The sequence below is a fragment of the Gorilla gorilla genome, chromosome 8, assembly GCF_029281585.2.
Source record: "Gorilla gorilla gorilla isolate KB3781 chromosome 8, NHGRI_mGorGor1-v2.1_pri, whole genome shotgun sequence".
Classification (NCBI taxonomy): domain Eukaryota; kingdom Metazoa; phylum Chordata; class Mammalia; order Primates; family Hominidae; genus Gorilla; species Gorilla gorilla.
Genome location: NC_073232.2, coordinates 136015486 through 136032046, shown reverse-complemented (window position 1 = coordinate 136032046; position 16561 = coordinate 136015486). Strand labels below are relative to the sequence as shown.

General features: G+C 47.1%; 1 protein-coding gene across 2 annotated transcripts in view; it reads left to right on the top strand.

Moving 5' to 3' along the window:
- CPXM2 (carboxypeptidase X, M14 family member 2) overlaps positions 1 to 6739 on the top strand; it is a 146098-nt gene extending 139359 nt beyond the window's left edge. For both annotated transcript variants that reach the window (XM_019035607.4, XM_063710560.1), the window contains exon 14: positions 5363 to 6739. In XM_019035607.4, the coding sequence (XP_018891152.2) occupies positions 5363 to 5616 (254 nt within the window). In that variant the 3' untranslated portion in view covers positions 5617 to 6739. The remainder of the gene's footprint in view (positions 1 to 5362) is intronic.
- The last annotated feature ends 9822 nt before the right edge of the window (positions 6740 to 16561 follow it).

Genomic DNA, 16561 nt, shown 5'->3' with positions numbered 1-16561 from the left:
TTTCTGAACATTCCTACCATTTGTCACTGATGTTATAGCCATGAACCATGAGGCTTCACGCTGAATACCATGGAATTTTGTACGTAGTAGCCCCTCACAGGTGTTCATTTTTTTCATATATTTATTCACTATTCCTTAATTAATTCAGCAAATGTAGATTGCATAGCTGGAATGTGCCAGAGACCACGCAGAGTGTTGGCGATCATTATGCATGAAAGGCTGTGTGATGTGGTTCTGCATAGGATTTGTATTTTAAACATTACAAATGAAGCTCCTTTGAAATGACAATTCTAAAAGAGCCTAGAACATTCCTTGACTATTTAGTCCTTTGTATGCAACGTGAGAAAATGTGGGAGTTTTGAACTGAGTGGGAGATAAAAAGACCCTGGGGCCTCATAAGCCAAGATAGAATACTTTGCCTAATGGGCGCTCACTCAGTTTCAAGCCCCTGCAATCAAGGAGACAGTTTTGATGAGCTAATGGGAAATGCATCTCCCTCCCTTGATTTTCCCCTCTATAAATAATTTCCCAGTTATTCTCATGACAGATAAACTCCATACTTTACACACAGCTCTTTGTTCTGTTTCAGAATCTTTCGGTTCTCAAGAAAAGCTCTGAATTTGCCTTGATTTCTGTCTGAGGTTTATGTGATCTGACAAGTTTTATTTCGGGATGGATTTTGCATAAAATAAACACGGGTATTAAATGGAATTCCACAGGGAGGGAAGCTGGTAGGAATGCTTTGAGTTAGATGCATATCAGTATGTTGGACAGACACCCGGCTCACCATTCCACATGCCTGTCCTTTGCTTGGTGGGTACTGAACTGACCTGTTCGTGTGTGGACATTCTTTGGGCCTGAGTTGCCCCTTCCGCCCACGTATAGGAGATGTGTCAGGGTGGTGGGAGAAATTATAAGGAAAGATGCAAACCTTCTTAGAAGGTCAGGAGGTTTTGCAAAAGCTTCGGAAGGGCAAAGGGTAGATAACAAGGGAATGTAAAGGAATTTATCTAGATGAATTTGTTTACTTATGTCTCCAGAAACCAACCTTTGATCATTTGCACACAGGACTGCTTTCTACTCGGGGGGTCGACAATGTTAATTTCCCACAAATTGTGTTTGCTCCAAGCCTTTGTCATTAAGTCTGTACTAAATAAATACAAACGTCTCTGGCTTATGGGTGCTGCACTCTCGTTAGTGGCGCTAAGCCGTGCAGTTCCCTAGCCACATGCTCAGGCAAAATACCTGTGTCTGCATACTTCTTTCATCCATCTCTTGGCCAGAGTCTGCAGGACAGGCTTGGCACGTATGAATGCCCGGGATGCCATTATGTGTTGACTTCCACTGCAGCTCCCTAGAAGGTTCACCCTCAACACAGACCTGAGCACTCATGGGGACAGCAGCCCAACACTGCATCTCCTGCTTTTCATAATGTGAATGATTCCAGACTTTTCCAGTGGCTAGAGACAGAAGCAGAGAAAATGAGAGCCTCAAGGAAGACATGGGGAAAACAGCCAAGAACTGAGGACAGCGTGCCCTGCCAGGCCAATGAGGGCATCAGGCAGATCCATGTCTCTGCAGTAGAACCTTTGAGATGACATGGCCAACACCCCTCATTCTGATTGTGTGAACCCACACACAGTCCTGATCATTGTATTCATTCTTTTGACCTTTCTTATTGAGCTCCTACTGTGTACCAGACTAGAAGTACTGTGGTGAGCAAAACAAATATGGCCTCTAAAAGTACACATTCTAGTGAAGGAGACCTAGAGATAATTCCAAAGGAAGATTTAAAAGTTTACTACACACTATGATCAGTGCCATGAAAAAAATAAATCAAGTGATATTTACAAATAGGTGGGAAAGCCAAGGAAGGGTCCCTCCCTAAGGGGACATACACAGGCTGGCCTTTAGAAGAGCAAAGAATAGCATTCCAGTTGGAGGGAACAGTAATTGCAAAGGCTCAGAGTCAAGAATCAAGGAACAAAAGGAAGACTTGTGTGGCTGGAGAGAGGCCGGCTGGGAGCAGTGGAGTGCAATGATGTGGAAGGGGCCCCCAGGACCTGCGTTGGGTTTTGCTCTAAGCACTGAGCCCTTATCTGAATGGGGTGAACCCTCAGGCTCACAGGAACACTGTCTCCACCTGCTTCTCTATTTCTCCTCAAAAATTAGAGGGCTTACCTGACAGGGCCACAAGGACAGAACAAATTTCTTGAAAATTAGTAAGAATAGCTTTCATTATTAAAAATGAACTCTAGAACTGGCATGGTGGCTCATGCCTGTAATCCTCGGCACTTTGGGAGGCCAAGGCAGGCAGATCATGAGGTCAGGAGTTCGAGACCAGCCTGGCCAATATGGTGAAACCCCGTCTCTACTAAAAAAAAAAAAAAAAAAAATACAAAAATTAGCCGAGCATGATGGTGCACACCTGTAATCCCAGCTACTTGGGAGGCTAAGGCAGGAGAATTGCTTGAACCTGGGAAGCAGAGATTGCAGTGAGCTGAGATCACGCCACTGTACTCCAGCCTGGGCGATAGAGTGAGACTCTGTCTCAAAAAACAAAACAAAACAAGAAACGAACTCTAGGCATTTACATGGAATCTTGCAAGGCCTGACTTTACAAAAGGTGAAAGGAAGTGGACCTGGCACAGGAGTTGGGAACAGCAGTGGGAACAGTGTATGCAAAGTCCAGAGGTGTGAGATGTGTGTGTCCTGAGACACCACTGCAAGGCACTCAGAATGGCTGGAACAAAGGGGTGTGAGATACAATAGGGGAGGGCAGGAACTGGGACCCCAGAGGCTCGGGCCACCCGAGGACTTTGGATTTCATCGCCATGTGGCCCTGCGATAACGGCAGGTTTAGGGAGTAAGCACCATGATGTGTATGAGAAGGCCAGCGACAGCACAGAGGGTGGACTGGGGAGGGGGCAAGGAGGGCTTCTTCTGGCTTTTGCGGGGATAAGGGGAATCACAAAGGCTTCTTATTAGAAATATGAACTTGAGCCAGTTATGCTGATAACCATTAATTGTGGGTTTCTTTCACTGCTCAGCTTACTGAACACCTCCCTTGGTGAGAATCTGGGCTGCCCCCTCCCTGAGGTATTTAAACTAACTTCCAAGTGCCATTGAGTCAGGTGCTCCCACTGAGAGGTTTGCTTCCAGGGGCCTCCAACGTCCAGCGCCCCACAATAGCTGTTGGTGGGGGCAGGCTCTCGGCCTTAACTAATCCCCTCTGAGCACCCTTGGTAGCTGAGACTTAATATGCTCTGCTTCTCAGGCCAGTAAGCCACATGCTGTCCTGGTTGTTCACTTCTCTCCAGCCCATTCAGATAAACCAATGTTCAGACCTGTTTGGCGTTCAATCCAGGAGGATAAACGGCACGCATGTTGAGCACAGAAGAGGAAAACACGGGCTCTTCAGGCACCTACAGCTTTAACACCGGGCCGAGGCAGGAAGCGGAGGCTATTTCCACTCTCAAGGACATACTGCCTGGTGGCAGGGAGAGGGGAGAGGACACGGAGGGCACGTGGAGGAGGTGGCTCACTCGGGCTTGTCAGGGACTGTGGGGACCCTGAGGGAGATCTCCAAAGACAAACTTTGCTGCGAGACTCGAGTCACCTGATGGCGTAATTCAGCCTGTCGACGTGCTCCTGAAAAGGTCTAATGTGGCATTTTATTTAGTTGAAGAACTTGCCATTTCATTAAAAAAAGACCCAGCACACAGCGCCAAGAAGTGCCAGGGAGCCGCCCACCTGAGCGTGTACCTGGGCCTCTCAGATGGAGTCCTGTTTTCCATTCAGCTCCTTAATGATGTACCTGTGGCAAACGACTGCCTCCACATTTCATTTCCCGTCATGTCCTGTGCTCCTGTGAGCTCAGTGTATTGCACGGGGTGTCTTGGATGAATTGAGATTAGAATGTGCATGATTTGAACATGATGCTTCAAAGTGTTATAGATCTGTGTATGTGGGAGACGTATATTTACAAACACACACATAGTTTTCTTCCATCCATTAGAAGACTTCAGGACTTGCTAAGACAAGCAAACCTTGACCAGGGCCTACTTAGTACTTGATCAAACCCAACCTTTTCTCTACCTGGCTCCAAAACTTTAGACTGGGCAGGACATTCAGATTGTCACAAGCGAAAGACTGCTGATTACTAGCCGTGTGACCTGGTGCAGGATACTACACCTCTCTGGGCATCAAATTACTCACGTAGAAAAGGGAATAAGCATGCAGCCTGCATCACAGAGTCACTTGGAGTGTTCAGTGAGCCAGTGCCAGCCTCGTCTTTTTGCGTGTGGGTAGTGTTCCCTAAGATGGCCTCTGGTGTCTCCTTTTCTGTCTCATGGTCTCTGATATGCTGTGGATCTAAATGTTCTCACCAGGTTGTAGGCTCTCTGGGAGGAGAGACCTCAGCCTAGAACCTGTCTTTTTTTTTTTTTTTTTTTTTTTGAGACAGAGTCTCACTCTGTCGCCCAGGCTGGAGTGCAGTGGCATGATCCCAGCTCACTGCAACCTCCGCCTCCTGGGTTCAAGTGATTCTCCTGTCTCATCCTCCAGAGTAGCTGGGATTACAGGCACCCACCACCACACCCAGCCTCCCAAAGTGCTGAGATTACAGGCATGAACCACCGTGCCCACCACAGGGATCTAGCCTAGAGCTGAGGATGGACCCAGGTCACCCTAGGTGCCTGGGAGGTAATCGGCCGGTAGTTACCTGGGAGGCATGGGCACCACCTCAGCTCCAGCATGGGTCTCATGTGGTCTCAAGGCTCCAATGCCCCGCAGCATCCATGTATAGATGGCCCTGCAACTCTGAAGTCTCTCCAGGCCCCAGCCAGGGAATGGGGTACAGGTGCCAGGGCCTCTCTGGGGCCATCAGACCTCAGTCCATGTAGTCCTTTCCTTCTCTTTCCAGAAGTGAAGAGCCCACGCCTTTGAAAAATGGTTATTGTGTACTTGCAGCCATGCTAAGGAAGCCAGGAGGCCCTGCACTGATGGCTTTTCAAGATGGTATTTTGTGGCGAGGGCATACTGTTTGGAAGTTCAAGTTCATAATGAATGGCTCATATTGTCACAGAGCATTAGTGATCGGCTCTCCAGCTTTGCTCCTGTGTATTGACACTGCGGGGAGCCTATACCTCCCCTCCCTGTTAAAACCATTAAGGCAGCTTTCAGAGAGGAAAACATCTGGGCTTCCAAAATGCACTAAGAATTTGCATCTAAAGGAGCTCGGATTCCACGTTGCCAGCCTGAGAGTCTCTCTCTGGCCCAGGGAGCTGGTCTTGGAGGAGGGCTGGCGGGATCTGCATTAGCAAGAGCTGCTCTGAGTCTCCCCTCGTTTTCTTTTTCACAGCCAATGATGGGGATTACTGGCGCCTCCTGAACCCTGGAGAGTATGTGGTCACAGCAAAGGCCGAAGGCTTCACTGCATCCACCAAGAACTGTATGGTTGGCTATGACATGGGGGCCACAAGGTGTGACTTCACACTTAGCAAAACCAACATGGCCAGGATCCGAGAGATCATGGAGAAGTTTGGGAAGCAGCCCGTCAGCCTGCCAGCCAGGCGGCTGAAGCTGCGGGGGTGGAAGAGACGACAGCGTGGGTGACCCTCCTGGGCCCTTGAGACTCGTCTGGGACCCATGCAAATTAAACCAACCTGGTAGTAGCTCCATAGTGGACTCACTCACTGTTGTCTCCTCTGTAATTCAAGAAGTGCCTGGAAGAGAGGGTGCATTGTGAGGCAGGTCCCAAAAGGGAAGGCTGGAGGCTGAGGCTGTTTTCTTTTCTTTGTTCCCATTTATCCAAATAACTTGGACAGAGCAGCAAAGAAAAGCTGATGGGAGTGAGAGAACTCAGCAAGCCAACCTGGGAATCAGAGAGAGAAGGAGAAGGAGGGGAGCCTGTCCGTTCAGAGCCTCTGGCTGCATAGAAAAGGATTCTGGTGCTTCCCCTGTTTGCGTGACAGCAAGGATTCCACGTGCATTTGCAATTTGCACAGCTAAAATTGCAGCATTTCCCCAGCTGGGCTGTCCCAAATGTTACCATTTGCGATGCTCCCAGGCGTCCTAAGAGAATCCACCCTCTCTGGCCCTGGGACATTGCAAGCTGCTACAAATAAATTCTGGTTTTTTTGGACAATAGCGTCATTGCCAAGTGCACATCAGTGAGCCTCTTGAATCTGTTTAGTCTCCTTTTTCAACAAAGGAGTGTGTTCAGAAAAGGAGAGAGAGGCTGAGATCATTCAGGAGTTTGTTGGGCAGCAAGCATGGAGCTTCTTGCACAAATTCTGGGTCCATAAACAACTCCCAAAGTCCCTGCTGATCCAGTAGCCCTGGAGGTTCCCCATGTAGGGAGAGCCAGAGGTGCCAGCCTTCCTGAAGGGCCAGATAATTTAGCCTGGATCTCCTCTTTTACCTGCTAGGACTGGAAAGAGCCAGAAGGGGGGTGGCCTGAAGCCCTCTCTCTGCTTGAGATATTGCCCCTGCATGGAATTGAGTGCTTATGGGTTGGCCTCATATCAGCCTGGGAGTTATTTTTGATATGTAGAATGCCAGATCTTCCAGATTAGGCTAAATGTAATGAAAACCTCTTAGGATTATCTGTGGAGCATCAGTTTGGGAAGAATTATTGAATTATCTTGCAAGAAAAAAGTATGTCTCACTTTTTGTTAATGTTGCTGCCTCATTGACCTGGGAAAAATGAAAAAAAAAAATAAAGCAAATGGTAAGACCCTTCTGGTGTGTGTGACTTTTCTGGGTAGGCTTGCAGCCACCCCACTACCTCTTTCTGAGGTTGGTCAGCCTAGACAAGGTGCCTGCTTAGGGGTGGCTATACTGCACCCCCACTAAGCTCAGCACTGATGCTGACAGCACTATGTTCTCTGCCTCTTTCCCAGGAGAGACACATGTTTGGGACCCGCTATTGGCTCTTGGAGATGCCAGTGAGCATCTTTAGAGAAAAGATTCTCATGTAGCTTTTGCACAATCTATACTCAGGGTCAGCTAACTTTTCTTTAAAAGGGTCAGTAAATAGCTTAGGCTTTGCAAGCCATACAGTCTCTGTCATAACCACTCAGCTCTGCTATTGTAGCACAAAAGCAGACATACACAGTACAGAAATGAATGGGCCAGCACTTTGGGAGGCCGAGGTAGGCAGATTGCCTGAGGTCAGGAGTTTGAGACCAGCCTGGATAACATGATGAAACCCTGTCTCTACTAAATATACAAAAATTAGTTGGGCATGGTGGTACATGCCTGTAGTCCCAGCTACTCAGGTGGCTGAGGCAGGAGAACCGTTTCAACCTGGGAGGCATAGGTTGCAATGAGCCAAGATTGCACCATTGCACTCCAGCCTGGATGACAGAGCAAGACTCTGTCACAAAAAAAAAAAAAAAAAAAAAAAAAGAAAAGAAAAAAAAAGAAAAGAAATGAATGGCCATGCTGCATTCCAGTACATCTTTATTTACAAAAACAGGTGGCAGCTGGATTTGGCCTGCAAGCTAAGACATAGTCGGCTCCTGCTATAAGCCAGTGTTGGCCAATAGAACTTTCCGTGATGATGGAAATGTCCTATTGTGTGCTATCGAATGCCACAGTGCTGGCCACGTGTGGCTATTGGGTACTTTAAAGGTGGTCAGTGAAACTTAAAAACTGGGTTTCTTATATTATAGAATGTTCATTTTAATTTAACTTTTAATAGCCACTTGTGGCTAAAGGCTACATATTGGACCACACAGCTCTCAACTAAGCCCATGGTAGGAAAATCTGAGCCTCGCAGCAGTAGATATGGAGGTGGTGCTATAAAGCATTTAAAACTATAAACCACCTCTGTAGTTCAGAAGGGGGAGCTGCAGGGGTGAAAGAGACGATGGTGCAAGTGACCCTTCTGGGCCCTTGAGACATGTCCTGGACCCACAATTTAAACCCGAGCAATCCCACATTTGCTTGGAAGATTGTGGATCTGTCCAGTCCCTGCCATGCTGACCCAGAAGCCAGGTCCTGGCCCTTGGTGCCGAGATGGCCCGGTCTTATTTCCAGTAGTCAGCTCTGGAACTTGCAGGGCTACTGCACACAGCCTACTGCATCCATGCCATTCTCAACCCTCCCTGCAGCCTTGTCACCAAACTGAGCCCATTTGCAGGCACCTTGGGCTCGCAGGCAGGGGCTCTGCATTCAGGACTGGCCAGGGCTGTTTGGTGTGTGATCTCAGGTCAGGCATCCTCTCTAACCTCTCATCTACTCGTGCAAAGTAAAGCCCTCAGGCTTCATAGACTGTAAAGGTCAGGCTGGCTGTGGCGTCCGAAGATTTCTGGCAGAGAGCCGACATCCTGGATTCCTAAAGCTCTGTTCTGTTGGAGTCACTTCTCTCCTTGGCCCTTCCATGACACAGCGACTCCTCACTGGACTTCAAGCCCACATCACCTTCCTTAACCCGGAGCCCGGAACCTCCCTCCTACTTGCCTTCTCTCCTGCTTTTCAGCCGGAATTACCCTCCTAGATCTTTCCCTAGGTTCAGCTTGGGCCTCTGCATATATTCTCTCTCCTCACAGCTGAAAACCCTCCTGCTTCTCTCCAGTCCTGTCTCAAATGCCACCTCCTCCAGGAAGCCTTCCCCCTCTCAGGACCATGGTGATTTCTCACTCCTTTGAACAAATCTGCAGAGCCCTCAGGGCCTCTCAGAGGAGTTGTGTTACTTCAGGTTCTCTCTGCTGTTGATCTGGAAGCTCCCAAGGGCAGGACCTGCATCCTCCTCGGTTCCCACTCCTCCTGCGGGGCTGCTCCCCACTGCAGCAGTTGCACCATGAACACGTGAGAAGCCGAGCCAGCCTCTGCCATGTGGTGCCCTGTTTGTAGGATTCCCTTAACACGTTCAGAAAATGTGACTTGAGAAATTGAAAATCTATACTTTGAATGTATTTGGTGTCTTTTTACCTCTTGAAGTCTTCATTTTTATAAGTGAAATCTGGTACTTGACTGAGTAGAAACATGTCCAGAGATTGACAGGCTGTTTGAGATGTTTTTCTGCAGGATAAAATCAACCAACGTGGTGCGTCTCCTTCTGGCGGAGTCCAGTGCCTGTTTACTGAATTCATCCTCCCACATGGGTCCCAGGAGGGCCGCAGCGGCTTCACCCTCTTTCATGTCTGTTTTATGTTGGGGGCATTTAAGGAGCTGTGCAGAGAAGAAGCTCAAATCAGCATTTGTCAGCAATCACAGCCCACTTTCTATGAGTTTTGGAGCCCAGTCTTTACCAGGAACCCCTAGGCATTATTCAGTGTACACAAGGGCATTACAACACCTTGAAACTGTCATGTGATGTTAGCACACAATCATGCCAGGGAAGAGTCCCAGGTTTGCAGGTTCAGAATCAGCTCTGGAGGCTGCCACCCTGCCTGAAGAAGCCCACATGTCCATACCACTTTGTGCTGTGTCCCCGATCCCAGTGGGTGGTCACAGTGTGGAGGGAGCTGCTGCTTACGGAGCCACAGCCCAGCAGGACTGGCCAGAAGGAGGCAGTGCCTGGCTCACAGCAGCCCAAGTCTGCCTCTACTACTGAGCTCTGTGTACTAGGGCGACCTCTCCTGAGACCATGGGTGCTCTTCCTCCTGTCTGTCGATCCCCCTGACACATAGGCACATCCCCAACTTGCCAGCCAATTCACAGGAAATCAAGGGAAAATCAGAAGAAAAAAAGTTCATGGCCCACCGTGGTGGCTCACGCCTGTAATCCCAGCACTTTGGGAGGCTGAAGCAGGTTGATCACGAGGTCAGGAGATCGAGACCAGCCTGGCCAACATGGTGAAACCCCATCTCTCCTAAAAATACAAAAATTAGCTGGGTGTGGTGGTACATGCCTGTAATCCCAGCTACTCAGAAGGCTGAGGCAGGACAATCATTTGAACCCGGGAGGCAGAGTATGCAGTGAGCCGAGATCACGCCATTGCACTCCAGCCTGGGCAACAGAGTGAGACTCCATCTCAAAAAAAAAAAAAAAAAAAAAAAGTTCAGAGAGCTGAAACACATGGGGCAGAGCCTTCCAGTACCTTCTGGTGTATACAGAGGACAATGGCAGGTCTTTAGAGCTGAGGGGCAGCCATGAGGTCAAGGAGCCTGGGATGGCACCTAGGCTTCCTCTTGTAGGCCAACTCTGGTTTATTGGTAGTCCTTGCTTGGAGCTCTGTGTTAAGAAGAATTCTGAGGCAGAGAGCTGGCTTAATGAAGAGATGCTCCAACTGATTACCTATGTCTGCTCTGGGTATGGCAAAGGTGAGGGCAAGGATGCCTGCTGTCTCCATCCCTGAGCTAGTCTAGTCTGCCTGGGGGTAGAGACAGGAAAAATGAGGCACAGGGAGGGGCATGAAGTGTCCAAAGTCCCGTTTCAGTTCATGGCAGAGGCTGAACTCTCAGGACAGTGCTCTTTCCACTGCTTGACTGGGAACCTGTAATTAGGTCTCGGCGCAGGCCTGGGGGCTGAGCCTCTTGACCTGCAGGGCCAGCTTTCCCAGGAGCAGCTCACGCCCTGGGCAATGACAGAACATTGGGAACTATGGGTGCATTTTAGCAACCAGAGGATAAAGGATGGAGCCCTTGTGTGATGAACATGGCTGGGGAATCTGCTAAGAGGGAGCTGATTGAATATGTAGCAGAGCCGGAGGAAGCTCATTGGGCCTGATTCTGGATGTCTTTTGCCATCATAGCTCCCTGTCAGCTTGAGATGACCTAAGAGCCAATGATGTCCTGACTTCCCAAAAGCTGACAGTTTTGATTTGCAGTTGGTAATGCCCAATTTGATTTACGGTTGGTAACGCCCATTTTGATTTGCGGTTGTTAAGGCCCATCCTATATGCAGCCTCCACATCCTTTGTAGCCTGGTTGGTGTGCTGGGCACTGGGGGGATCAGCACCACCCTGGCATTTCTTGTTATCTGATCTGTCTCGAGAGCCAGCCTGACAGAGGAAGGGGACAGTGGCTCTACCCGGTGCTCACAGGTGCTGCGGGTAGTGGACTCTGTCCCTGCCTCACACATGTGTCAACATCTGCAGGGAAGGCCACTTTCTGGAGCCCTCTCCCAGCCTCTCTGAGCAAGGCTGAGTGGTGAGTATCCACTGAAATGTCAGTCCGTCATTGTGAGTCAGCACCCACTGGCCTCCCTTGCCTCCAAGGCCTTCAGGATAGCGGTCAGTAAAGCAAAGTGTCGGACAGCAATACGTTCATTGCTGTTCTCTTCAAATTATCTCTAAACAAGCATTTAAAAAATTCTCTGTTTTGAAATGCAAATCAAAACCACAATGAGATACCACCCTACACCAGTCAGAATGCCTGTTGTTAAAAAGTCAAAAAATAACAAAAATAACAAAAAATAACTAGGAGATGTGCCACTCTCACCATAGCCCACTTTTGTTTCAGATCATTTTGATGCTGAAGGTCTAAGCATTTCAAATATATTACATTGCATTGAATCCCCGTGACAATCTTAAGAGGCAGAGATTCCTATATGCATTTTAGAGATGTGGAAACAAGTCCCGGGGAGATGAGGTGACTTGCTTAAAGTCGCTCATTTGGCAAGAGGTGGCACTGGGACCAAACTAAAGCTCATCCACCCCAAAGCTCCATCTTTTCCTTCTGTATCCCATCCCCAGGGAAGTATAGTGACACGAGTTAGGTCCCTGCACAACCTAGGGTAAATTATGTACCTTATGAATCTCAGTTTACTCATCTATAAAATGGGCATAGTAGGCCAGGCACGGTGGCTCATGCCTGTAATCCCAGCACTTTGGGAGGCCGAGGTGGGGGGATCATGAGGTCAGGAGATCAAGACCATCCTGGCTAACACAGTGAAACCCTGTCTCTACTAAAAATACAAAAAATCAGCTGGGCGTGGTGGCATGCGCCTGTAATTCCAGCTACTCAGGAGGCTGAGGCAGGAGAATCGCTTGAACCTGGGAGGCGGAGGTTGCAGTGAACCGAGATCACACCACTGCACTCCAGCCTGGGTAGCAGAGCAAGATTCTGTCTGAAAAGAAAAAAAAAATGGGCGTAGTAAATAGGGCCTACCTTGCATGTCATGGGGCTCCAGTGAAAAGCATTTAGACAGGCACCTGGCACATGGCAAGCACTGAGGGCCAGAGCAGCTGCTGGTTATTGTTTTCAAGTACTATGTTCCCAGCAGTGTGCTATTCAATATCCCTTGTCATCTTCACAACTACATTTAGAGGTAAATATTATTATTCCCATTTTTCAAATGAGGAAGCTGAGGCTGAGGGTGTGCATAGATGTATGTAGTCAGATGTTCTAGTATGGTTTTTCCAAGTTCATCACCAGGATGGAAGCAGCTGTTTTGATGCACTCCTTACTTTGCTCTTGAAACCTGCATTAGCTGAGCGGTGAGGGAAGTGGGAGCTGAGCCCAGGAGGGAAGCAATCGGTTACAGAAGCAGGTTTCCTGGCCATGGAAACCCTTACTGCCTGGGGTCGGTGTTCAGTGAATTTTCATTGAAAATAGTGGCCTCCTGTCTGACTCTGCCATGCTCTTCATCCTCCCTAAGCATGAGCACAGCTGTCAGGCTCCCTGTGGGGACTAGGGGGAGATGGCAAAGGCCATGATCCCATCCTTTGGGCACCGCTCTTTTCCAGCTCCTGGAAGCCCAGTGACTCCACAACATCAGGTTCCATCTCTGGGCCTTCTGCCAACCTGCAGGGAACAAATGGCACCAGGGCTGGGGCAGGAGCAAGAGAGGGGGCCTTGAGGTCCGTGGAGAAAGGCAGCCCCAGGCCACTGGAGAAAGAAAAAAGCCCTCCTCACTGCACTTCCCTGGGGATGGGATCAAGAAGGAAAAGATGGAGCTTTGGGGTGGGTGAGCTTTGGTTTGGTCCCAGTGCCACCTCTTACCATTTGGGTGACATTGAGCAAGTCACCTCATCTCCCTGGGACTTGTTTCTACATCTCTAAAACGCCTATAGTAAGCTCTGCCTCTTAGAATTGTCACGGGGATTCAATTCGACGTAATATATTTGAAATGCTTAGACCTTCAGCATGGAAATGATCTGAAACAAAAGTGGGCTATTGTTAGAGCAGAGTGCAGCCTACTCTACAGAACAGACCGACAGTTTCTAAAAATGTTAACTATGGAGTTCCCATATGATCCAGCGATCCTAGTCCTAGGTATATACCCAACAGACATGAAAACATATGTCAACACAAAATGTGTGCACAAATGTTTACAGCAGCGTTATTTATGACAGCCAACACGTAGAAACAACCCAAATGCCAAGGTGTGAACAGATAAACAAAAAGTGCATATTCAGACTGTGGCATATTATCTGGTAATGAAAAGGAACGAAATGCTGATACACGCTACAACATGGATGAACCTTGAACACATGCTAAGTGAAAGAAGATAGTCACAAATGGCCACATATTGTGTGGTACCATTTACATGAACTGTCTGGAACAGGCAAATCTGTAGAGACAGAAAGCAGATTAGTGATTGCCTGGGGCTGGGGTGATAGGAGATTCAGGAGGTGTTGGGGTGGGTGAAGGCTAAGGGGTGCAGGCTTCCTTTTGTGGTTAAGTGTTTCAAAACTGATTGTGGTGATGGCTGCATAACTCTGAAAAGCCATTGTATATTTTAGACAGGTGAACTGTATGGTATAGGTTATTTCACTTCAAGGCTATTTTTTAAAAAAACATAACCATACCTCATTAAATAGGCATTATTTTCAAATATGACATTCCAGGCAAGACTTTGGTAGCTGTAATAGTCCATTCTCCCATTGCTATAAAGAAATGCCTGACCTGTGAGGGGGCTCATGTTGGTAATCCCAGCACTTTGGGAGGCTGAGGCAGGAGGATACCTTGAGGCCAGGAGTTCAAGACCAGTCTGGGCAATATGGCAATATCCCATCTCTACTAAGAATACAAAAAAATTAGCTGGGCATGGGGGCGTGTGCTTCCAGTACAAGGTACTCAGGAGGCTGAGGTGAGAGGATCACCTGAGCCCAAGAGGTCAAAGCTGCAGTGAGCTATGATCATGCCACTGTACTCCAGCCTGAGCAACAGAGTGAGACCCTGTCTCAAAAAATCAAAACAAAACAAAACAAAAAAACCCCCTGAGACTGGGTAATTTATAAAGAAAAGAGGTTTAATTGGCTCACAGTTCTACAGGCTATGCAGGAGCATGGTGACATCTGCTCAGCTTCTGGGGAGGCCTCAGGAAACTTACCATCATTGCAGAAGGTGAAGGAGGTGCCAGCACTTCACATGGCTGGAGCAGGAGAAAGAGAGGGCAGGGGGAGGTGCCACACTTTTAAATGACCAGATCTCATGAGAACTCTATCATGAAAACAGCACTAAGAGGATGGTGCTACACCATTAGAAACCGCCCCTATGGTTCAATCACCTCCCATCCGACCCCACCTCCAGCATTGGGAATTACATTTCAACATGAGATTTGAGTGGGGACACAGATTCAAACCCTATCAGTTGCATAACCAACTTTTTGGGTTATATCCTAGTGAAAAAGGAGGACAGATTCCTACTATGCAAATAACCATATCAAGCCATACAAAGTAGGGAGCCTCAGGGAGAGTTTCTCAGTTCAGGAATTAAAAACCAAGGCAAGTAAAATTCACTTTCCAAGTTGGTTCTCTATAAGCTCATTCATATTCTGGAATAAATTGACACTTTACCTGAAGATAGGTATCAGGAGTCTGTGAGGTCAGGACTAATTGAATAATAACACTAAGATGTTATTAACATGCAGTACATTCACTGCTGTTCTCTTCAGATTATCTCTAAACAAGCATTTAAAAAATTCTCTGTTTCGAAATGCAAATCAAAACCACAATGAGATACCACCTCACACCAGTCAGAGTGGCTATTAATAAAAAGTCAAAAAATAACAGATGCTGGTGAGGTTGTGGAGAAAAAGGAACACTTATACACTGTTGGTGGGAGTGTGAATTAGTTCAGCCATTGTGGAAGATAGTGTGGCAATTCCTCAAAGACCTAAAGACAAGAAATACCATTCGACCCAGCAATCCCACTAGGGAGCATAGCCAAAGGAATAGAAATAATTATATTGTAAAGACACATTCACACAAATGTTCATTACAGCACTATTCACAATAGCAAAGACACGGAATCAACCTAAATGCCCATCAATGGTAGACTGGATAAAGAAAATGTGGTATATATACACCATGGAATACTATGCAGCCAGAAAAAGAATGAGATCATGTCCTTTGCAGGGAGATGGATGAGGCTGCAGGCCATTATCCTTAGAAAACTAATGCAGGAACAGAAAACCAAATCCTGCACGCTCTCACTTAGAAGTGGGAGCTAAATGGTGAGAACACATAGACACATGGAGGAGAACAATGCCCACTGTGGAAGGTGGGAGGAGCGAGAGGATCAGGAAAAATAGCTAATTCTTGGGTGATGAAGTAATCTGTACAACAAACCCCCATGACACAAGTTTACCTTTGAAACAAACCTACACATGTACCCCTGAACCTGAAATAAAAGTTAAAAAAAAAATTCTCTGTTTCAATTGCCAACACAGAAAACAGTGATAGTTATAACCCTAAAAATCAAAAGTTTTATAAGGTCTTCCATAAGTTTTATGAGTGTAAGTTATCTGGAGACCAAAAACATCTGAGAAATGTTGCTTTAAGACCAAACTACTGTTTTCCTTGAAAGACAAGCACACACTGTTGTATTTCTCTATTAGTGTTGTTTCTAGCATAGTCTCAACAACTTATATCAACTACAATTTTAAGTAAAGTAAATAATGTTTCTTTCATAGAGCTAACTGTGAAACATTAGTTGAGAACTGCTATCATGTACCAGCATTTTAGCAAATTAACGGCTCCTTAATGCAACAATTTCTATAGCCATATACCTACCTCTCTTAAAGAACCTCTACGAACAGCAAAAATGTACATGTTCACTAATATGGACCAAAGCATTTAAAAATTAAGCAGCAAACACCTATAAATTCAAAATTATGCTGAATAATCAGTGTTTTAGTATTCATCTTAGGAATGATCTAGGCATCCCATGATTATCCGTTACTTAACGCAATTTAATATCATCCAAATGTTTGAATTACTTAAAGATCTTGGAAAGTATCTTCAGGCTGACACACTACAAAGCAAGTGAAACAAACTTTTGGTTTTCCCAGTGCATTTATGGTGTAAACATAACTTGTTTACACCATACTGACTTATTAAGTATGCAATAGCATTATGCCTAAGAAAATGATGTAAATACCTTCATTAAAAATACTTTACTGTTGGCCGGGCATGGTGGCTCACGTCTGTAATCCCAGCACTTTGGGAGGCCGAGGCAGTGGCTCACTAGAGGTCAGGAGTCCGAGCCCAGCCTGGCCAACATGGCGAAACCCTGTCTTTACTAAAAATACAAAAATTAGCCAGGCTTGGTGGCATGTACCTGTAGTCTGAGCTATTTGGGAGGCTGAGGCAGGAGAATAGCTTGAACCCAGGAGGCGGAGGTTGCAGTGAGTCGAGATCACGCCACTACACTCCAGCCTG